Source organism: Morus notabilis, unplaced genomic scaffold (genome assembly GCF_000414095.1).
Source record: "Morus notabilis unplaced genomic scaffold, ASM41409v2 Scaffold135, whole genome shotgun sequence".
In the NCBI taxonomy this organism is placed as follows: Eukaryota; Viridiplantae; Streptophyta; class Magnoliopsida; order Rosales; family Moraceae; genus Morus; species Morus notabilis.
The window spans coordinates 460,422-483,193 of record NW_010367319.1 but is presented as its reverse complement, the minus strand read 5'-3'; the positions used below and the strand labels follow the sequence as shown (position 1 = coordinate 483,193).

Here is a 22,772-nt window from a genome sequence, read left to right as displayed (position 1 = left end):
GACAATTAGATTTTGAATTATAAATGAGAAACATTTTGGTGTGTTCAACCTGTCAAAATGGTGTATTCTCAAAATTTCAACTGTAGATAGGGAGCACAACTTGGGTTTGTACAAAGATATCATCCAATGACAAAGCTATTATAATATAATATTGAGACTGACCTGGATCTTGAATGCATTTCCAACAGCTGATAGTATAGGGCTCCACACTCCTAGAACTCCATGAGGTCTCTGGGATGGTTCTGTCTCCAGTGACAACTTCATCCTTACTTCCGAAACATCTATTAAGCTGAAAGAAAAGGTAACATACTATCATCAATCGACAATTATTTTACTAAAAAGTAAAATCACAAGTTGGCACAGTACTTCCAGGCTGAAACGTGTATTTTCCCCCTATTTGTGCATGTAACTGATTGCATAGTCTTCAGCAGATTCTAACCTCAGCACCATAAGCTTGATGCAATCAACATCAAGGAGTAAGGAATGATTTAACTAGAACCTGATGGCGTATTAAATATGCCTACATAATCATACTGTCACACGAAAAGAGAGAGAGAGAGAGAGAGAGAGAGAGAGAGAGATCTATAATGAAACTAATACCCTTCAAAAAGAAAGAAATGAAATTTGCAGACAGGGCATTTTTCACTCTGATTCAGGCACTCTTTTTCTACAGATGTTCAGAAAGCACAGAGCAAGTATTGGATGGTTTATAACGAGCAAGTTTTAGATGATCAGTGTATAAAACAAATCTTTTGGTATTTTACAAGGAAGCAGACGAAAGCAACCATCAGGGAGAAAAGAATAAAGACAACAAAAATTTGATGCCATAGGCCCATAGATTTAAATGCTAGAATATTATTGCATAAACCTAGCGACACCTTGTGCATCTATACGGATTAATCTGCAAACAAAAATTATAACTCCACAAGTCTTTTCTAAGATGACAAACAATTGACGAAGAAAGGGGCAAAATACTTACCTGATACGTATTTCTGGATCAACGTCTTTGACGCTAGAACTTTTGGGGAGACGGTCTAAATGGAGATTATTGTAGAAGTCCACAAAAGCCCAAATTATTGGTTCATGAATATTGAGCCTCCAAGTAGTTTCCGTTACCTATGATGTCAACATAGCTTTTAAATCCTTTGTCGTTTGCATGCAAATTATCATGTAAGAATTTGGACCAAAAAAAAAAAAAAAAGGGTTTCACTTTCCATTAAAATTGTAAAAATACAGTGTTTACATAGCATTACCCTTATATACACATACGGGAAGACCTGGATCCCATCAATATTCTCATTACGCATTGTGATGGTCGTTTTGAACACTTGTTGGTGCATGCTAGAGGTGGCTTCAGGTGCCAACAGCACGGGCATCAAAGTTAGAGGAAGCTGGTTGTCCAGCTGCAAGTGGCCCAATATGAGCTTGAATCTGTAACAAATGAAAACATCCACAACTTGTTTTTATTAAAGCATTATATAATAATAATAATAATAATAATGTTAGTTTACCAATGCATCCTAAAAGCTTAAGCTATTAGGAGGTGGGCTAACAATAGTTTTATATTTTAACACTCCCCCTCACATGTGGGCTGGACAATGGGCAATCGTGTAGGTAAATTAATTGGAAAGCCCAACACGTGAATATTTGATAGCAAGCCCGGAATATATTAAAGACCCAACACGTGATGACAATTTAAATGAGAATAAAGAGTGCAATTATAGGAGTTTCAACTCAGGATCCCCCGCTCTAATACCATGTTAGTTTACCAATCGATCCCAAAAGCTTAAGCTCTTAGGAGGTAGGCTAACAATAGTTCTATATTTTAACAAATAATTTGAGAAAGAAATGTGAGAATAAGTTTAAATCATGCTAAATTATGAGTTCTCCTAAAGGCTAAGTTGTTGGCCAGTGGTATGTTCCAACAGGGTAAGCAACTTTTGACAAAAATGTCATCCTTGATTTCATATTTAACTTTAAAGCACATCCAAAGAAACATATTGTTGACGAATCTGTCAAGATTCGTTGACTCAAATTATCAGGGAAATCATTCCCTGATTTGTCCTCTGATTCTCAGGGAAATCATTCCCTGATTTGTCTAGTCAATGGTAGGATTCTTAGGGATGGTTTCCTGATTTATTGAGTCAATGCAAGCTGTAAGTGATAGGATAGTTAGCTGTCAATTTCAGAAAGTAATTCCTTGATTCTTTTGTAATTAAGAATTTCCTGTTATAGGTTGTATACTAAAATACTCTATACTCTATAAATAGCTGTAAGCTTTTCCTCAATGAATAAGACATACAGTAAGAACGTTTTTGTTCATGGTATCAGAGCCTTACACGATTTTCTGCTGAGAGAAAAAAAAACTGTTCACTGTCATTTCTTCTTTAGCCTTTAATCACCCAGAAAAATGTAAGAAATCTCTGAAACCGGTAACAATACCACAAATGTCGACCTAAACCCTGATTCAACCCAAATTTCCCAGCCACAAATAGGTGAATACCAAAACCTGCAACTCTCCTTTAAACTCAGCGGCCGAAAATATCTAGTGTGGTCCCAACTAGTTAGAACCTTCCTTAAAGGAAAAGGCAAATTGAGTCGCTTGACAGGCCCTATACCGAAGGAGGATGATCCAAAGTTTGAGGCTTGGGATGTAGATGACTCGTCAATCATGACATGACTTTGGAACTCGATGCAGCCCGAGATTAGTGGCAACCTTATGTTCCTGCCCACATCAAAAGACATCTGGGATACTGTGAAGCAGACCTATTCAAAGGTTCGTGATGCAGCCTTAGTCTATGAAATTAAGACACAAATTCACTCAACCAAGTAAGGTAATCTCTCGGTCACTACTTATTATAACAAGATGCAAAATTTGTGGATTGAACTCGATTACTACCAAAACTTTAAGATGAAGTGCAGCGAAGATGCTGCAATGATGCTAAAATTTGTTGAAGGAGAAGGGGTTTACGAGTTCTTGGCTGGCTTGAATGTTGAATATGACCAAGTTCGTGTGCAAATACTTGGCAAGGATTCTCTGCCAACCCTGAGTGAAGTCTTCTCTACTATCCGAGGTGAAGAAGGAAGGAGAGGCATCATGCTTGAAACTCCACCAAGTGAGAGCTCAGCCTTAATTGTCTCAGTTCCTACTGCAGCTGTCTCGGTTCCTACTGTTGCTGCTACTGCCCCTCAAAACTCACAACAGAACACCAACCGGACAGAGAACAGGTCATTCAACAAATCAACAAACAATAGAGATGGTTCGTTCTGCAACTACTGCAAGAAAACGGGACACACTAAGGACATTTGTTGGAAGCTGCATGGAAAACCACCCAGAAATAATTCCCAAATGAAATTTCAGCCTCGGAACTATCAAGCCAATGTTGTTCATGCATAGGAAAAAGATGCAACTGCTGCAACTCAAAAATTGAGTGGATTCAATCGAGAAGAGATTGAAAACCTCCGCAGTTTCCTAACAACAATGGATAAACCGGTGGGGTCGTGCTCCATGGCCCAATCAGGTAAGTATTCTATGACCCATCCTCTAAGTGATTCAAAGAGCGACTATAATGGAATCTGGCTAGTAGACTCAGGTGCAACCGACCATATGACAAACTCCTCAAACCATTTTTCATCCTACACCCCATGTCCTGGTAACCAAAAAATAAAAATGGAACTTTGGTAACTATTGCTGGAAAAGGGATTATAAAAACCACACCATCACTGCCTTTGAAATTTGTCCTTCATGTTCCTAAATTGTCTTTTAATCTACTATCTATTCAAAAGCTCACATCTGACCTGAACTGTTCTGTAACATTTTATCCTAAACAATATGTATTTCAGGATCGGATCATGGGGAAGAAGATTGGGTGTGCTAAGGAACATGGGGGACTTTACTATCTAGGCACGAGTGATGGTGGCAATAAAAACGGTTATATTCCTCAGTCTTACATATCTGAAAATCAATCTACAAGAAGAGCTCAGATTTGGCTCCATCATGCTCAAATGGGTCATCCATCTTTTTCACTGTTAAAAACTATGCTTCCTTTGCTGTTTCAGAAAATAAATGTCAATGAGTTTCATTGTGAAGTGTGTCAAATGGCCAAGCACCATAGAATTTCCTATCCTTTGAATAATTCAAGATCATCTGAACCTTTTCTTTAGTCTATACAGATGTTTGGGGACCATCTAGAATTTCAAATATTAATGGGGCTCATTGGTTTGTTTCCTTTATAGATGATTATTCTCGAACTACTTGGCTTTTCTTGATGAAAAATAAATCCGATGTGAGTGTTATTTTTCCCATATTTCATAAAATGATTATTACACAATTTGGGATTTACATTAGGTATATTCGTTCTGATAATGGGAGAGAATACTTTAATCAAGTGATGTCACCATTCCTTCAAACACATGGCATAATTCATGAGTCTTCTTGTGTCGACACCCCAGAACAAAATGGGGTTCTAGAAAGAAAAAATCGCCATCTTCTAGAGGTTACTCGCGCTCTATTGTTTGAGAAAAATGTTCCTAAATTTTACTGGGGGAAGCCGTTTTAACAGCCACGTATCTCATTAATCGATTACCCAGTAGAGTGTTACAAAACAAGTCTCCCATTGACGTATTGTCAGAATCATTTCCTCATATAAAACACTCACAACTTCCCTTATGAATTTTTGGTTGCATTGCCTATGTTCACATTCAGCGAAAAGACCGAAATAGTAAACTTGATCCAAGAGCCTTAAAGTCAATTTTCTTAGGATATTCCTCAACACAGAAAGGGTATAAGTGTTATCACTCAAATACTAGAAAATTCTACATATCAAAAGATGTCACTTTCACTGAAAATCAAGGGTTCTATGATCAAACTTGTCTTCCGAGGGAGGCTAGGTTAGAAGACAATTCGGACTTAAATTTTCTCACTTTTGATCTTAGCTCAAGTCCTACCCGAGAAACAATCTCAAATCCTCCAAATAATTCAACCCCTCTTCTCAGTCCAGCCCGAGATCCTCCAGCCCAAGATCCTTTTGTCAGTCCAAGTCGTGATCATTCAAGTTCAAGTCCTACCCATGAAAATCTAAACAAGTCCAGTCCATTCTCGTCAAGTAAATAACCATCCAATGTCTCCATTGCAAGTGTACTCGAGAAGGAAGCCTAATCCTGAACCGGTGATGGCCACACCATAAGAACTCGTGCAAGATCAAGCTCTAAAAGCAGGTAACAAAACTGATCCCTTACCACAAGAATTCCATGATCTTTATCTGCCTATTGCACTCAGAAAAGGAACACGAAAATGCACACAACATCCTATAGCCAATTTCATCTCATTTACCAATCTTTCTCCATCACATAGAGCCTTTCTCACCGAGTTAAATGCTATTGAGATTCCAAAAACTACTCAAGAAGCACTTAGAAGTGGGGAGTGGAAAAAAGCTATGATTGGGGAAATGAGAACACTTGAAAAAAATAAAACTTGGAAAATTGTTGAGTTGCCTAAAGGAAAAAAATTAATTGGGTGAAAGTGGGTGTTCACAGTAAAGTATACTTTAATGCATATGGGACACTTGAGAGATATAAAGCCAGGCTTGTTGCCAAAGGCTATACTCAGACATATGGGGTAGACTATGTAGAAACGTTTGCACCTGTGGCAAAACTAAACACCATTCGGATATTATTATCCCTGGCAGTCAATCTTAATTGGACTTTACAGCAATTTGATGTAAAAAATGCTTTTTTACATGGTGATCTAGAGGAGGAAACCTATATGGAACCACCACCTGGATTCAATCAAGCCTTTGGAACTAACAATGTGTGCATGTTAAGAAAAGCCCTCTATGGGCTGAAACAGTCTCCAAGGGCATGGTTTGGAAGATTCACCAAAGCCATGCAAAGGATGAAGTTCAAGCAGAGCTTAGGAGATCATACACTCTTCATCAAACGATCAAAGGAAGGGAAGATCACTACCTTAATAGTCTACGTGGATGATATCATTGTGACAAGAGATGATGCTAAAGAGATCAAGAAACTGAAAGACTATTTATCCAGGGAGTTCGAGATAAAAGACCTAGGAAAGCTCAAGTACTTCCTAGGAATTGAAGTTGCACACTCGAAAACCGGGATTTTCATCTCTCAACAAAAATATATCTTGGATCTACTCAAGGAAACAAGTATGATGGGATGCAAGCCTTTAGAAATTCCTATTGATTATCATCACAAGTTAGGAAAAGCTGTAGATAGTCCAGAAGTTGACAAGGGAAGATATCAGAGGCTGATCGGGAAGTTCATTTATCTTGCTCATATAAGACCAAACATAGCCTATGTAGTGAGTGTTCTAAGTCAGTTTATGCATGCCCCTCGAGAGACACACCTACAAGCTGCATACAAAGTCCTTCAATACCTCAAGGGCACTCCTGGAAAAGGAATCCTATTCAAAGGAAAAGGAATCCTATTCGAAAGAAATGGAAGGCTAAACTTGGAAGCATACACAGACGCGGATTGGGCCGGATCTCTTGTTGACCGAAGATCCACCTCGGGGTACTATACCTTTCTTGGAGGAAACCTCATAACTTGGAGAAGTAAGAAACAATCAGCAGTCTCTAGATCAAGCGCCAAAGCTGAGTTTCGAGCAATGGCTCAAGGCATATGTGAGCTATTATGGATAAAAATTATTCTAGGAGACCTAGGAGTGAAATGGGAAGGCATTATGAAGCTGTATTGTGACAACAAATCAGCTATCAATATTGCACACAATCCTGTACAACATGATCGAACAAAGCATGTGGAAATTGATCGCCATTTCATCAAGGAAAAACTCGAGAATGGACTTATTTGCACTCCTTATATTCCTACCAACATGCAACTGGCAGACATTCTAACGAAGGGACTTCCTAATGCAACGTTTCAAAGTATTACCAACAAAATGGGAACGTAAAACATACACTCAGCAGCTTGAGAAGGAGTGTTGACGAATCTGTCAAGATTCATTGACTCAAATTATCAGGGAAATCATTCCCTGATTTGTCCTCTGATTCTCAGGGAAATCATTCCCTGGTTTGTCTAGTCAATGGTAGGATTCTTAGGGATAGTTTCCTGATTTATTGAGTCAATGCAAGCTGTAAGTGATAGGATAGTTAGCTGTCAATTTCAGAAAGTAATTCTTTGATTCTTTTGTGATTTAAGAATTTCCTGGTATAGGTTGTATACTAAAATACTTTGTACTCTATAAATAGCTGTAAGCTTTTCCTCAATGAATAAGACATACAGTAAGAACGTTTTTGTTCATATATATATATATATATATTTATTTACAATGCATAGACATGAGAACTGAAAATACAATAGAACAAAGGTTTATAGACTAAAAGAAGGTGATGCCTTACCGGCTTGTTGTCCCACCATCGTAGCCAGTTGAATATGAGATGAAGACTCTCTCCAAATAGAAGTAGGAGAGCTCCTTCGGTCTGTGGTCTATAACAGAAACCCCTATTACTCCCAACTCAACTATAACTTCAATAGGCAAAGCATCTTTCTGTATCTTTGTCTGCATATAAGAATGTTCCCAATTTACATCAAGTGGCAAACACCTAATTTCTTCAGCTGAATTTGACGCTGAAGTCTTCTCATCTGTGAACCAAGCAACCTTAAAATCACCCATTTCCAAAACATGAAACTGCAATCCTAGTTCTCCATTTTCTGCAGCATGCAATCCAGTCCTCTCCAAATCAAGTTTCCAAACACCAATACCAGACCCACAATCAATCTTAGCATCGATATATTTTTGGCCATATGGATCTTCCCATGAAAAATTTGTTGTTGAATGAGGTTCTAAATGAACCCAGGAACCTTCATCAAAACCAGACTGGCAAATACTTATTTTTCTGCTGGTTGTTCGATTCTCAATTCTGCTCAAGAAAAGCTTTGATAAGTTGCTCACAATCAACATTAATATCATGCAATCTACTATAAGAAAAGGCAACGTTTCATAAACGTGAATTTAGCATCATATGAACATGTGAACACACAATACAAACTGTTATTTTAGGATAAAGGTACCTGATAGGACCAGTGGTTGACCCCAGGCGGAATACAATAATGAAGCGTGATCCTTCCTCATAGCCCCGAATTTCTGTCCTCAAGAAAATCCTAGAACCGTCATGCCTCCTTAAAACAAGAAAAATTGTGTCCTCTTTTACAATTTGAACAGGAAATGACCAATTGGTGCCTTCCAACCGGACCTAGAAATAAAACAAAAGGGTAATCTCCAGAACAATTTAAGTTAAAAGAATCACACACACACACAAAGAAAGAAACAAAAACAAACACAGAGAGAGAGAGAGAGAGAGTCTCAAGAAACTAGACTTTACACACAGCGAAATGCAATATATAACATGCACTACTATAGAATGTAGTAATTCATCAATTTCACCATATGTAAGAGAATTACTAGTTAAATAAGAAGGAACCTGAACAACCAGATTCTAATATCAGCATTGCAGTAACTTTAACAATGGGTATATCAATGAAACCCTCTCCTATTTTTACTTGTATAAAGAAAGATTCCCACTTATTTGTAGCTCCAAGAATGGAAAATATTCGGGGCAAGTAAGATGAGGCATCCGCCATACTGTGCAATGCTTCCAAAGCTATCTTATTAACAAATTAAGACGAGCTTGAAAATTTGAAAAAAACTAGAGATTCTCTAATCAAGCGGTGAAACTGGTGATGTGACACAGCAGAGTGCAAACAAGCAGGCATGCATCAGGGTGAGATCAGTGCTTATATGATGTGTACTTAATTAGAGAATCAATTTTCTCCAACCGTAACATAACATGGAAGGAAATAATTTTCTCCAACCATAACGTAACATGGAAGGAAATAATTTTCTCCAACCATAACGTAACATGGAAGGAAAATATGAGAAAAATAAGTATCAGGAATATAAACACGTGATAAACTTGAATAGCAGAAACTGATGCAACAAGTAGTAATTCGCTAACCTGAAGTTTATCAAGTCCACCTGATTGACGATTTACAAAGGAGACTCTTGAATCTGATGCATGAAGAACCTTCGGCTCATCTTCACTACTTAACTTAATCAGCATGTCTCGACCAATTCTGTTGGTAAAAGTCATAAAGGGCCGAACGGATATAACCTAAACAAAAGGAAAATGAGTTAAGCACCTTCTGTTAAAATTCACGGGAATTTAATACTTGGAGAACTACCTTTATAGGTACAGATGGAAAAGAGCTTGATTTTGTAGTAATAAACAGTTGCATGCAATTTCCTCCTTCATCATAAGCATAGAGATCCAGTGATCCATCCTAAGGACAAGAAAACAATTTCTAAAACAAATAATTCTCTTTTTATTTCATGGTAGGACGGGTAAATAAAAATATATTTGACACATACCATGTCACCCAGGGAAGAAAGATCCTTAACAGGTCCAAACTGCTCCTTTCCAGATTGAGCAATAGAAACTGCAAGACCCATCGATCTAAAGTTCAGAGCTGATGCGATTGTATGGCCTTCATACAATTCCTCTTCTGTTATGTCCCCAAGGATAACTTCAGTATTCTTCTTAGAATGAAAAACACTGAACTTCCGCTTCTGCCCTTTTCCTGTTATATCTAGAAGCCTACACGTGAGCGGGGGGCATCGAGCAATTGTAAACCAATACGGTGCATAAACTCTAAAAGTCTTGGCCTGCAGGGGTCGTTCTTTATCAAAAGTTTGTTCAAGGATAATTTGAGCAATCCTGCAAAAATCATCATAATTGCACCCATCAAACAACACGAAATAAAGTTGCAAAGCATCATAAAGCCTCTTGGGTAACAGATTCAAAATAATTTATGAATGACAAGTTAGAACCTTCCAGATATTGAGCTTCTCAAACTTATTGTGTTCGATGGAGCTTCATGAGGATGCGATAAAAGGACAGTTTCCTGTAAAATCAAACGGTTAAAGGGTCAATGCATAAACATCTAGCAAAAGAAAATCTCCAACGGGTATCAAAATCTCACATGCACAGGAAGCCATCCTCTGTTTGGAAGCAATGAAAAGAATAAAGGATTTCTAATATCAGCATTATGAATATTCATGGTCTTTCCAGGAGAGAATACACTTCTTGAGCAAGAAACAAAATTTCCACTTGTTTGCTTCTCCAGAACAGAAAATTCAGCCATAAGAGGAAGAAAATTGGTGATAGATAATGGGGACTTGACCACAAGATTCCAATCCTGTATAGGATCAGAATGAATGTCTTTTGCAATCTCTGTTCCTTGTATGCTTACAGAAAACCACAATCTTTGGCAGTTTCTTGAAGATGTCCCACTTATCTCGGTACAGTACAGAAGTTCCTCAGACTCGGTGAGAGACGATACACTTATTCCAGAAGGCAGGCAGAGTTTATTTGGATCCTCTGGTTGATCAAGCCTACCTACCACAGAACTCCAAGAATATTCAATGGGATCACTGGGGTTGGGATCACTGGGGTTAGAAGGCCTTAATCGCAAAAAGTATACTCCAGCTTGTGTCAAAGCGGATAAAGGAAGGGGTATGGTATCTCCAGGTCTCAAAGTTCCAATGTCAATTTCTCTTTTTAAATCAATCTGTAAACCTTCAGGGTCACTTGCATCATCTAGCGACCCCATTCTTTCCCTGGATGTTTGGGAAACAAGACTCAATTCAAGTATAAATTCCGTAGCATTATGTACTGTGACCAAAGATCTTATATCCACGTATCTATTGCCATCTTTGACACTTACTTCACTGGCAACGACAGCATTCCCCAGTCTCCAACAAGCAGCAGGGGCAGCGTAGTTCAGTCTTACAGTTGTCCAAGGCCCTTCCCTGCTTGGACTTATCTGAATAAATCCAGATCTTCTGTTACTAATAGTATTTTGATTATTGTTCTCAATTTCATGTCTTGGTGACAAAAGTATGCAACACCTCACTCTTCCACACGACTTTTTACTGTCATTTCCTTGAATCGTATTCTGCACAAATATCATAAAGGAAAGGCTAAGCGTTTGAGCGTTTGATTATATAAAGCGGACATGATCATAATATGAAAAATTAAAATATGAGAGGAGTTTACCGTAGTTTCTGCTGAGGATAATTCTATCCAGGTCCATTTATTCGCAAGGTCAAGGTCAGATGTATGTGGATTTACTTCAAAGTTTTGTGCTATCTCGTTTAGAGGGGCTGAGAAGAATCCAATAGGCGCACCTGTAAATGGAACATAAGATCTGACCCAAAGTTAATGCATGCTAACCAAAACGATGGGATTCAATAAATTGACGAGAAACAGCCATATCAAAGAATTTATACAAGAGCAGAACTCATGAATTCAACAATACAATGGAGAAAAAAGTGCCTGATAACAGTGTTGGGGAACAAAATATAGATAATTAGGAATTTATGGTTATAATTATCTACTAGGATTATTTAAAATTTAGTTAAGTTTATCTCGTTATTATGTTGAGTTTATTTTATTATTGGGTTTATTTCACTATAAATAAGCCTAGTGATTGCATTTATACGTTAGACCTTGACTATTGTTATTGAATACTCAGATTTCTAGCCTACTGTCCCCTTTTTCCTCCGAATTTCTCCCCCTCCCTCCCTCCCTCTCTCTCCGGCATCAAAAAGTCCACAGGAAACAAAATTGAAACATGAAAAAGATTATTGTAGCAATATTAATTAGGAGTAAAAGTAATTCATTCACTCGTGAGAATAGGTTACAAGGAGAGGCTGAGATATATACACAGCTGCAGCCTAAAGAATAGGAATAAAATCTCTACAAAATAGGAAACTATCAAAATAGATTATACACCTAACAGAATCTCTAGAAATCAGAAAATCACACATTATCCTATACAATCACACGGTTTCCTGATAAGGCTAGATAGTTCGACACTCCCCCTCAAGCTGGTGAATGTATATCCTTCATTCCCAGCTTGCTGACAATGTCTCGAAATGCTGTTCCAGGCAGTCCCTTTGTAAGCACATCCGCTAGTTGATCTTTTGTTGAAACAAACGGAGTGCATATCAACCCACTGTCAAGTTTCCCTTTGATAAAGTGTCTGTCAACTTCAATGTGTTTCGTTCGATCATGTTGGACAGGATTATGAGCAATACTGATTGCTGATTTGTTGTCACAGTATAGTTTCATTGGTCCTTCCCATTTTATCTTCAAATCATCAAGAATTATCTTCAACCATAGCAGTTCGCATATAACCATTGCCATAGACCTGAACTCGGATTCTGCACTTGATCTTGCCACCACGTTTTGCTTCTTACTTCTCCACGTTACAAGATTTCCACCTAGGAACGTACAATAGCCCGGAGTTGACCTCCTATCAATCAATGATCCTGCATAATCCACATCTGTATAGGCCTCTAGTGTCATACCTTCTCCTTTCTTGAATAAAATACCTTTTCTAGGATTGCCCTTCAGGTATTGCAAGATTCTATGAACCGCCCTAAGATGGGATTCTTTACGATTGTGCATGAATTGGCTGACAATACTGACTGCAAATGCAATATCTGGTCTAGCATGTGCCAAATAGATCAACCTCCCAATAAGTCTCTAATAGGAGCCTATATCCACCACGGGATCCTCTGGAGCATCACATAGTCCATGATTGAATTCAATGGGTGTGTCAACCGGCTTACAGCCCAACTTCCCTGTTTCCTTTAGTAAGTCAAGCACATACTTCTGTTGAGAGATAAAGATCCCTTGCTTTGAATGTGCCACATCAATGCCTAGGAAGTATTTTAATTTTCCAAGCTCCTTGATATCAAATTCTTTGAGAAGACGTCGCCTTAAGTTATTCATTTCTCCCGCATCATTTCCTGTCACTATAATGTCATCCACGTAAACCAACAAAGCTGTCACTCCCCCTGAGTTAGAGTGTCTCACAAATAGAGTATGATCACCTTGACTCTGTTTATACCCCAAGGTAGTCATTACCTCGGTAAATCTTCCGAACCAAGCTCTCGGTGATTGTTTGAGTCCGTAGAAAGCCTTTTTTAATTTACACACCATGCCCCCTTTAGATTCAAACCCAGGAGGAACCTCCATATAAATTTCCTCTTCTAGATCACCATGGAGAAACGCATTCTTGACATCAAACTGTTGTAGATTCCACCCAAAATTAGCAGCCAATGACAGAAGGACTCGTACTGTGTTCATCTTCGCAACTGGGGCAAACGTCTCTACATAATCAATACCATAGGTTTGAGTGTACCCTTTGGCAACCAACCTTGCCTTGTATCTTTCTACAGAGCCGTCGGACTTGTACTTCACAGTGAAAATCCATCTACATCCAACTAATTTCTTCCCTTTCGGCAATCCAACCAACTCCCATGTCTTGTTCTTTTCCAAAGCCTCCATCTCCACCTTCATAGCATCCTCCCACTTCTTTTCCCCTAATGCCTCAGATAGATTTCTCGGAATGGGTATTGTATGAAGGTTGCTAAGAAAGGCTCTATGGCTTTGGGATATGTTTTGATAGGTCATGAACATGTGTAGTGGGTGTTGTGTACAGGTTCTGGTTCCTTTCCTAAGAGCAAGTGGTAGGTCGGCATCACTTGGATCTCCATGTTCTTTTACGGGTTCAATGGGTTCAGCTGATGGTGTGATAATTTCAGTATGTCTAGAAGGGATTTCGGGAGTCAGAACAGTAGTACGAATAGGAGATTGTACCTGTACCGATCGAGAGACTGGTCTTTTCTTCCTGGAATAAACCTGCAGTGGCTGAAATTGTCTTGTTTCCCCTTATCTTTCATCATTCCACCAGACGTGGGTGACTCAATTGATGGTGTAGACTTAGAAGGAGTGGACTGAACAAGTGGTGAAACAGACTCAACTGAGGACTCAGGAGGAAAATCGGGCTGGCCAGGAAAATTAAGGAGAGAGAGGTCCTTTGCTCTATCTTCACTTAAGGTCTCCCCCTGAAGATAGGACTGCGGGAAAAAGGACTCATTCTCGACAAAAGTAACATCCACCGAGACATAAAATTTCCTAGTAGGTGGATGGAAGCATTTGTACCCCTTTTGTGTAGAAGAATATCCTATGAAAATGCACCGAATAGCGCGAGGATCAAGTTTCCCTCTGTTTTGGGAGTGGAAATGAACAAATGCAACACTGCCAAAAATTCTAGGAACCAGATTATTGGAAGCATTGAAGTTTGGAAAAAATTTAGTGAGAATTGCTACTGGACTTTGGAACTCAAGGACTCGAGTTGGAAGTCTATTAATAAGATGGGCAGCGGTCAAAACTGCTTCTCCCCAATATTGCTTTGGAACATCTTAACGGAACAATAATGCTCTTGTGATATCTAAAAGATGACCATTTTTACGTTCGGCTACTCCATTTTGTTGAGGGGTACTAACACAAGAAGACTCATGAATAATCCCTTCCTTTTGGAAAAATGGGGAGAGAATTTGATTGAAATAATCTCGGGCATTGTCAGAACGAAATCGCTTAATTCTCACATCAAACTGAGTTTTGATCATGTTGTAAAAATTGGGAAAAACACTACCGACATCCGATTTGTGTTTCAGGAGATAAATCCATGTTACACGGGTACAATCGTCAATAAACGAAACAAACCACCTAGCACCAGAAACATTAGGAACTATAGAAGGTCCCCAAATATCACTATGAATGAGAGAAAAAGGAACAAGTGTTCTTGTATTACTTATTGGAAAGGAAGCACGTTTATGCTTGGCAAGTTCACAATCATTACAATGAAACATTTCAATCGTAGACTCTTTGAATAACATAGGAAACATCAACTTTAGGACACTAAAAGACGGATACCCTAGACGACGATGATAAAGCCAAACTTTATCTTTATTTGACAAAACTGACTCAGAAAGGAATGATGTAGATAGGGAATCCTCAACATTAGTTCTTCCACTTTGGGCTTCCAGGTAGTAAAGACCGTCCCTCTCACTAGCACGTCCAATCATCCTCCTCGTGCCCTGTTCCTGAAAGACACAATATGAGGGAAAAAATGTTACACTGCAAGTGAAGTCTTTGGTAAGCTTTTGAATGGAGATGAGGTTTGCAAAAAGTTTTGGGACATGGAGAACATTTTTAAGTGTGAGAGTCATTTATATAAATGTCCCCTTGGCCAGCAACAGTAGTAATGGACCCATCAGCTATAGTTATTTTCCTATTACTGGAACAAGGAGTATAGGAAATAAAACACTTGGAGGAATAGGCCATGTGGTAACTGGCTCCGGAATCAATCTCCCACATCCTTGAAGAAATTTTTTCTGAGACATTAGCAACACAAGAGGAAGAAGAGATACCTGAAAACGCCAATGAGCATGTACCTGCCGAGGAAGATTTCTCAAGAGATCCCAACAACATCTTCAACTTATCAATCTATTCTTTGTCAAATCTTGAACTAGAATTCTGTGATCCCTCTTCATGGCCTGAATAACTCTGAGCCACATGTGCTTGTCCTTGCTCGTTTGTCGCAGAATTCATATTCGGAGGTCTCCCATTCAGTTGCCAGCAGTTTTCCTTAGTGTGTCGATGTTTCTTGCAATACGAACACCACAAGGAATCTTTGTTGGATTGTCTCGAAGATACAACCTGTATGTTTTCTTCCTTTCGGCGTTGTTCTGAGCCAAAATATCGTACTACCTTTCTGTTATCCTCTTTTTGGCGCTGGTTTGAGCCAAAACTCCTTGTGTTATTAGCCTTTGACACCAAGGCTGAACTCTCCACAGTGTGCGCTTCAATCATAACCCCTCTTCTTCCTTCTTCAGCGAGGATGAGAGCAATTGTCTCGTTCAATGAAGGCAGGTCATCCTTTTCGAGTATCTGTACCCGTACGGCATCAAACTCCACATTCAATCCTGCGAGAAAGTCATAGATTCGTCCTTTTTTAACAAATCTTTTAAGAATGGCTGCATCCTCACGGCACTTCATTTGAATGCACTGGTAATGGTCCATCTCTTGCCAAAGAGATTTCAAAAGATTGGAGTATTTTGTGATTAACCGATTTCCCTGCTTGGTGGTTGAGATTTTGGTCTTAATTTCATAAATCTGGGCAGCATCATTGACTTTTGAGTATGTTTCTCTCACGGCATCCCATATCTCCTTTGCCATACTCAAATACATGCATGTGTCACTTATTTCGGGCAGCATAGAGTTCCATAACCAGGACATCACAAGTGAGTCCTGTTCATCCCAAGCATCAAACTTAGGGTCTCCCTGTTTAGGCCCATTACTGAGCAAATGACTCAGTTTGCCTCTTCCCTTCAAAAACGTGCGAACCAATTTAGACCACTTAAGATAATTTTTTCCATTTAATCTATAAGCAGCCTGAATATTCTGCAAGTCCCCTGTAGAAGAGTTGATGTTGCTCTCGGTCGAGGAAATCCCAGAAGACTCGGTCGTTTTGCCGGTTACAGAAGCGTCTGTCATGGTGCTTGGATAAATCGGTCACGTTTTAGAGGGTGATAGTAGAAACGAAGGAATGAAGGGCTGGTCTTTCAATAAAAGGTTCAAGCAAACAGCGAGCAGTAAAAAGGCTGAGGAATAACGCTGAAAAACGCTGATTGAACAGGCTGACAGAAGCAAAGAAAATCGGGAAGAAACAACCCAGAAAAGAGCCTAGGGCTCTGATACCATGTAGCAATATTAATTAGGAGTAAAAGTAATTCATTCACTCGTGAGAATAGGTTACAAGGAGAGGCTAAGATATATACACGGCTGCAGCCTAAAGAATAGGAATAAAATCTCTACAAAATAGGAAACTATCAAAATAGATTATACACCTAACAGAATCTCTAGAAATCAGGAAATCACACATTATCCTATACAATCACACGGTTTCCTGATAAGGCTAGATAATTCGACATATTTGTTATCTGAAATCTTCTTACTTTTGTGTAGCTCATCTCTCTGGTCAAATTTAGCCCTAATTCTCTCAAAAAGAATGGACTTCTAGGTCTTAAGAGTACAAGGACACAAAATTAGTACCATATTCTTCGTTCTCATAAAATCAATGCCCAGTATGTGTGTGTGTGCATGTGCACGTGCGTAATGAAGGATTTGAGAGAAAAGCTATTCAAGCATCAACTTACGACACAGCATGGTTACTGAATATTTCTTTTTCTTTTTTGAATGAGGTTACGAAATGTTTCTGCTACAATCGATTATCGAGAAAGAAACCCAAGCCCCAGGCCCATCTAATCCATGCATTGTTGGAGTCGCTGCAAAACCAATAAAAACCAAGGGAAACTATTTCTACTGCTCTTCTAATCTCCACTTTTGGTAAAACCGTGCAGTATCTATAGTAATGTATACTTCGCACTTATCTTGGTATAGTTAATATGCAAAAATTTAAGGTCGCAAGCTGCAGCATTTATGCAGGTCCATATCTGTTATAGTCGGGGGACCCAAAAAAAAAGAAAAATAAAAATAAAAAGAAGAAGAAGCAGAAGTTCATGACTAAAATTATGTCTTTCAGTGTATGTAATCTTAGAAACATGTGCCAGCCTCTTAATCCCTCCAGAAAAAGAGAGAATAAATAACAAAAATGAATAGAAGAAACCGAGTGAAAGAAAGATAAACCTTTCCCCATGTCCGTCACAACTAATTCCACCATGTACTGCTCCTGTGAAAATTTCAACGGAAGAAGTTTAGGTGGTTGCAAAGGGAAGAACATGGGCAGACAAAGACTAAAGGAAATATGATAGTCTCACGCAACCAAATATCCTACATCTAGTAGTATTACTAAAGACTGCTTCATGCAGAGTATGCCAAAGTTAAGGAAAACATTACATCAGTTGCAGCACCAATTTCCAGGAAAAATAGATGTACAAGTACCAACAGATCAGGAGACTAAGAAAGCATTAGCCAAACAAATAAAGTGTAATTTCATTGGATATTGCAAAGATAGAAGCAAATAGAAAACACAAATGTACTAAACACTATTGGGGTCTCTAAAGGACTCATGCTAATGACATGGTATAAACTTTTAGCTTTCATTGTACATATTCTTGTTTTGCCCAAACATGAGACCATTCTTCATGTTTAAGGAATGAGTGTGACAAACAGAAACTTTACTATGAACTTTCGAATTTTTCCTTCTTTTCTCTAGTTAGGAGAGCTTATCGTCATTTTATAGACTGTAACTATAAATGATAAAAGTGCAAAATGCATTGGGACAGAGAAATTTGTCCCCTAATGTATTTATCCAATTGTATAAATATCCAAGACCTCCTATTAATGAAAGAGAAATCTTACAGACAGGACTTTTCAAATTGAGATAGTAAAAGGCGTGACAGTTAAAATACATACCGGAGTATCAACTTTAAAGAAGAATACTTCATTCCAATTAACCAATGAAAGCTCAGAAGACAGATGATCTGGACCCATTCCACAAGTGCGGGCACTCTGCTGATGAAGCAGTGAATCACTGGATAAACTTCCGTCTGGAGTGAGACGGATTGCTAAAGTATACTGAGGGAAAGTCAACCGTCTAACTCCTGGGAACTGCATTACAGTATATTCAAGTAAACAAGGCAAGCAAAATCATTGTTGCAAGGTAAAAACAAAACAGAAGCGCGGAAATTATAACCAACGCTCCAAGTGAAATACCTCTCCTTCAGCTATCATAACTACCACCATTCTTCTAACTTTCTTGAAAAGTTTTCCTTTCAAGTGTGAGTCTAACATGTTCTTTGAAACCGGCACTTTCACAGGCTTCATATCCCCAGATGGCATCCTAATGATATTTGTGAGTCCCGTTGATTCGGTTGCTCTTATAAATATATCCTGCCCAAGTTTGTTTTTTGGGATAATATGGTAGTTCTTCTTGTGATGATTGCCAATAATTGATCCTCCACCGAGTGTGGGAGAAAACTTCTCCTGTTCAATTTTATATGTTCCAAGAAGGGAAGACAAAAGTTAGATACAAGTAATAGACAACAAAAGGAATGACGAAAGAGGATAAGCCATATGTAGATCAATAAATGGAATGGAACAGTTCCTTGAGACGGAACAAAACAAACGTACTCTTGTTGCATTATATTCATGGACATTACTCAGATTGCTCCAGCTTGCATAAGCCTGAACAATCATATTAGCATTTGAAACAGAAACATTCAAGTTAAGATCCCTTGTAGATGTCAGCCGTATCTGAGAAGCTGCACCTGGAGCATGGAGATCATACTGGTACCTGAAAGTAACTAGAAATCAGCAAAGAACTAAAATAAATGCAGCAATCAAGTACTACACAACAAAATTAATTAAACCGGTCAAGTTAAATTGAGAGAATTTCAACATGACCTAATGTAAAAGTATAACCCTTTGGTAATTCTCAGACATCAGCAAAAGGGTGCAACAACGTGAAAAACTTTTGTTGTTCTAGACATGAAAAAGACTCGGAACTCTAAAAACTGGGACAATCGAACTATTTCAAAGATGTTTACCAAGTAAAAGATGCATTACTTAAGGAAGATACTAACAAGTGCTCCTCAATTTTAATTATGCATGATGAGGTAGAATAGACATGAGAATAAACAGGAAAAAAAAAGGACGCATTCTAATCAATGAGAAAAAAAAAGTGTGCAAAGACAGAACTGCGCATCAGATCCCCAAGTAGATGACCTTTTTTAGGTTGAATTAGAAATAAATGCTACCTAAATGTGTAGCTTCTAGAGGAGAAATTACCTTAAAAATCCATCCACTGGCTCAACAAGAGGCTCCCAAGATTCATACTTATCATTGTATGATCTAGCTGCCAAAGAAAAGCCGACAGTAGAATTCAAATAGTCCCTTCTTCCATGTAAGCTAAACCCTAGTCCGCTCAAAGACACATTGAACAATGGAACCATCTGCCATATTCAAGGGTGTAATCATTAGGGAAATAACTTGTCACATGGTTCACAAGTATAGTACTGATCTAAAGACGTATCTTTCCACTTAAAGATACATAGATCAACAGAACCATCTGCAAAACTCAAGGATGCAATCATTAAGGAAACTACTTGTCACACATTTCACAAGTGTAGTACTGGTCAAAAGATGCATCATATTCATTATTTGATATTTATTATAGACATGTTGTATGCATGTGCTCGATTTGTATCATTTAATTGGATTTCAGAGTTAAAGCAATGATAACTTTTATACAAGAGAATTAGAACTTGAATCCCGATAGGGAATAAATGGAAGTTTCCGAAAGAACAAAAGAAACATGAACAGGATGAACCAAAACTGAGGGAAAAGATGTCCTAAAGAAACAATTTTGATCTATCCTAGCATCACCTTTCTGCCCATTGTTCCTCGCAATCATAATAATCCATGTCAAAGAATTGGTTTCTTTCATACTTATTTAATTATTTACATAAAACAAATTCATTATTGTGATTCATATACTAGATCCAAAAAAACATTCCCACGGGCTAGAGGAGTTTCAACAAATTTCTCAAGACCTCACAAAAAAATTTTAGAATAAAAAATCTTACCAAGCCACCATAGTCATCGAAAAGTGAAGCAGAGAAAGTCCTAATTTCTGCATCAATCACAGTGTCATCTGAACCACTGGGTACATCGGTATCTGCAAGCTTTAAAGCAAATCTTCTTGGAGGTTTCTTAAATCCACTTCGTACAATAAAGGTCCCCAGCTCATTACCAACCGCCCATATACTAAATGTCCCTGTCTCAAGCTTAGAATCAGAAGACTCCCAAAGACTCTCCTCCAAAAATTGATCACCAGTAACCATATCACTGCGCATGCATCTCAACGTACTAAACTCATCTTGCTTTGGGGTTCCCTTGCATGCAATACAACCCAAGGAAACAAAGCCAGGAGGAGCTTGAGGTAGCCAGAAAGATATACTTTCCATTCCTCTATGTTTCTTGATTTTCCCAACAAGCTGAAAGTCCAGAGGGGTTCTGAAAAGCTCTTCATCTCCGGTATCACGAAGAACAATACAACTATTTGGGGGCTCATACCTATGTTCAGTAATGCCAAATATTAAGATTATGGAAGGATGAAAAATAAATGTAACTAGACAGACAATTTTATTAAAGATAGATCTAACTTAAGACAACCTTTACATAGTAATTTAGAAAACAAAACAAAAAACCAAAAACCAAAGAAAAAAACAAAAAACAAAACACAAAAACACAAAAGCAATAATCCAATAATACAATAACACATAAAAACAAAAACAGACAAAACAAAACAAAGAGTTAAGACAATAAAAAATCCACAAGTATCATATACCCTGTGACAGCAATATCACCAAAAAATACTGTTCCCTGCGGGACCACTGGACGCCAAATAGACAGTTTTTTCCTCAAGTTTGAACCCTGATTCCACCATATCAATCGAAAACTAGCAACAGCTTCAAAGTGCAACGCGGAGTTCAATAGTGGTCCTACTGATTGGAGGTTGCGACTGTGGCTAGATGACGAGGCTTGGGCATTCATACTCTGGGATGTTTTTGAAAAGCCTTCCAAAGTGCCAAATATTATGTGGCGCAAATCATATGCTCTACCAGCTAAGTTATAAGCAGTTGGATCTGCTGGCAAGAAAGTTCCAAGAGAATTATCGACACGCCAGAATGCCAAACTTGGTATGTTCCTGAAATGTTACATTAATGATACTTATAAAGATGTCCTTTACCACAAAACAGGAAAAAGGTAAGCAATGTTAAATGCAGCAAAGCATGTATCCAGTAAATAAATTTCTCAATTTATAGATTTTCAAAATTAATGGAGTCATTATAAATTGAAATTTACAAGAAAAACTTTTGGACTACAAAATACTCCTATTAAGAGGCTACCTAACTAAGAATGTGATACTAAAATGATACATGCGTGTAGTCAGGCACAGAGGGTTGACCATAGTCAAAATATTAAAGATCTGTACAAGCCAAATGTATACAACCTAAATCTGATCCAATGAGACAGACTCAAAAGATGCGTCAAGATTTATCATGAGTAATAAGATTTCTGCCTTACAAAATTTGATTATTCAGTAACAATAAAGAATATCCTTGTAATCATCCAAATTTGGATCTGAGCTTAAGCCATTGATAGATTTGTACCACTAAGCTTTAACATGTTGTTGTATCTGAAAAATCAAAGTAATACGTACAAATTGGTAGTGTTGATTGCAATGCAGTCTCTCAAGGAACATGAGCAAACTAATGAAGCCGAGATACAGTAGACAGAAGACAGCAGCGGTTGTGTTTTTCCAGCAGAAACCACACAGCCTAATGCAACATAACCTTTGGGCGCTTCGGGAAACCAAATTGAACAACTTTCTCCATCAAAAGCACCATTTGGCAATGAATTTTTTTTATCATGATCAGAAACGCTCCCAGAATCTACAGGCGACCAGATCAATTTAAAAGATACAGGTCTCTTAATTCTTGCATAGTTTGAATTTACAACAATAACTCCTCTTGTAGGTGGCTTATCCCTGTTACATGGATACTGGTACATCAATATTGAAAATATAAAAACAAGATACCAATAACTAGATGAAGAAGATTGTTAAAAGATACTGACACTGGCGTCAGATAGTCACCAAGAACTGCAAAACCAGGAGGTGCATGAGGTCTCCAAAAGGCATATATTTGGTCTGAATAAGGACCTGAGTCAGAGACAAAAAAAAACCAATCAGGATGCAAGCACACATGGTATTTTCTGCTCTAATGCAAAGAGTATAAGATAATGCGTGCACACTTTTTATACTTCCAACTTTGTCAAACTGGGAGCAGA

At 38.2% G+C, this 22,772-nt stretch overlaps 1 protein-coding gene across 1 annotated transcript in view; it reads right to left on the bottom strand.

Annotated features, from left to right (window-relative positions):
* Nucleotides 1-22,772, bottom strand: part of LOC21406130 — a 70,849-nt gene that overhangs the window by 4,966 nt on the left and 43,111 nt on the right. Inside the window, exons 35-55 of the mRNA XM_010112229.2 lie at nucleotides 22,737-22,772; nucleotides 22,560-22,644; nucleotides 22,144-22,470; nucleotides 21,268-21,627; nucleotides 20,504-20,993; nucleotides 19,707-19,870; nucleotides 19,050-19,212; nucleotides 18,633-18,902; nucleotides 18,333-18,527; nucleotides 17,604-17,646; nucleotides 11,097-11,227; nucleotides 10,021-10,995; nucleotides 9,869-9,942; nucleotides 9,410-9,755; nucleotides 9,223-9,321; nucleotides 8,997-9,152; nucleotides 8,053-8,234; nucleotides 7,380-7,901; nucleotides 1,254-1,431; nucleotides 980-1,116; nucleotides 163-289 (exon numbers count right to left, since the gene is read on the bottom strand). The exon at nucleotides 22,737-22,772 is cut by the window's right edge and continues 254 nt beyond it. Of these exons, the coding sequence (XP_010110531.2) occupies nucleotides 163-289; nucleotides 980-1,116; nucleotides 1,254-1,431; nucleotides 7,380-7,901; nucleotides 8,053-8,234; nucleotides 8,997-9,152; nucleotides 9,223-9,321; nucleotides 9,410-9,755; nucleotides 9,869-9,942; nucleotides 10,021-10,995; nucleotides 11,097-11,227; nucleotides 17,604-17,646; nucleotides 18,333-18,527; nucleotides 18,633-18,902; nucleotides 19,050-19,212; nucleotides 19,707-19,870; nucleotides 20,504-20,993; nucleotides 21,268-21,627; nucleotides 22,144-22,470; nucleotides 22,560-22,644; nucleotides 22,737-22,772 (5,060 nt within the window). The remainder of the gene's footprint in view (nucleotides 1-162; nucleotides 290-979; nucleotides 1,117-1,253; nucleotides 1,432-7,379; nucleotides 7,902-8,052; nucleotides 8,235-8,996; nucleotides 9,153-9,222; nucleotides 9,322-9,409; nucleotides 9,756-9,868; nucleotides 9,943-10,020; nucleotides 10,996-11,096; nucleotides 11,228-17,603; nucleotides 17,647-18,332; nucleotides 18,528-18,632; nucleotides 18,903-19,049; nucleotides 19,213-19,706; nucleotides 19,871-20,503; nucleotides 20,994-21,267; nucleotides 21,628-22,143; nucleotides 22,471-22,559; nucleotides 22,645-22,736) is intronic.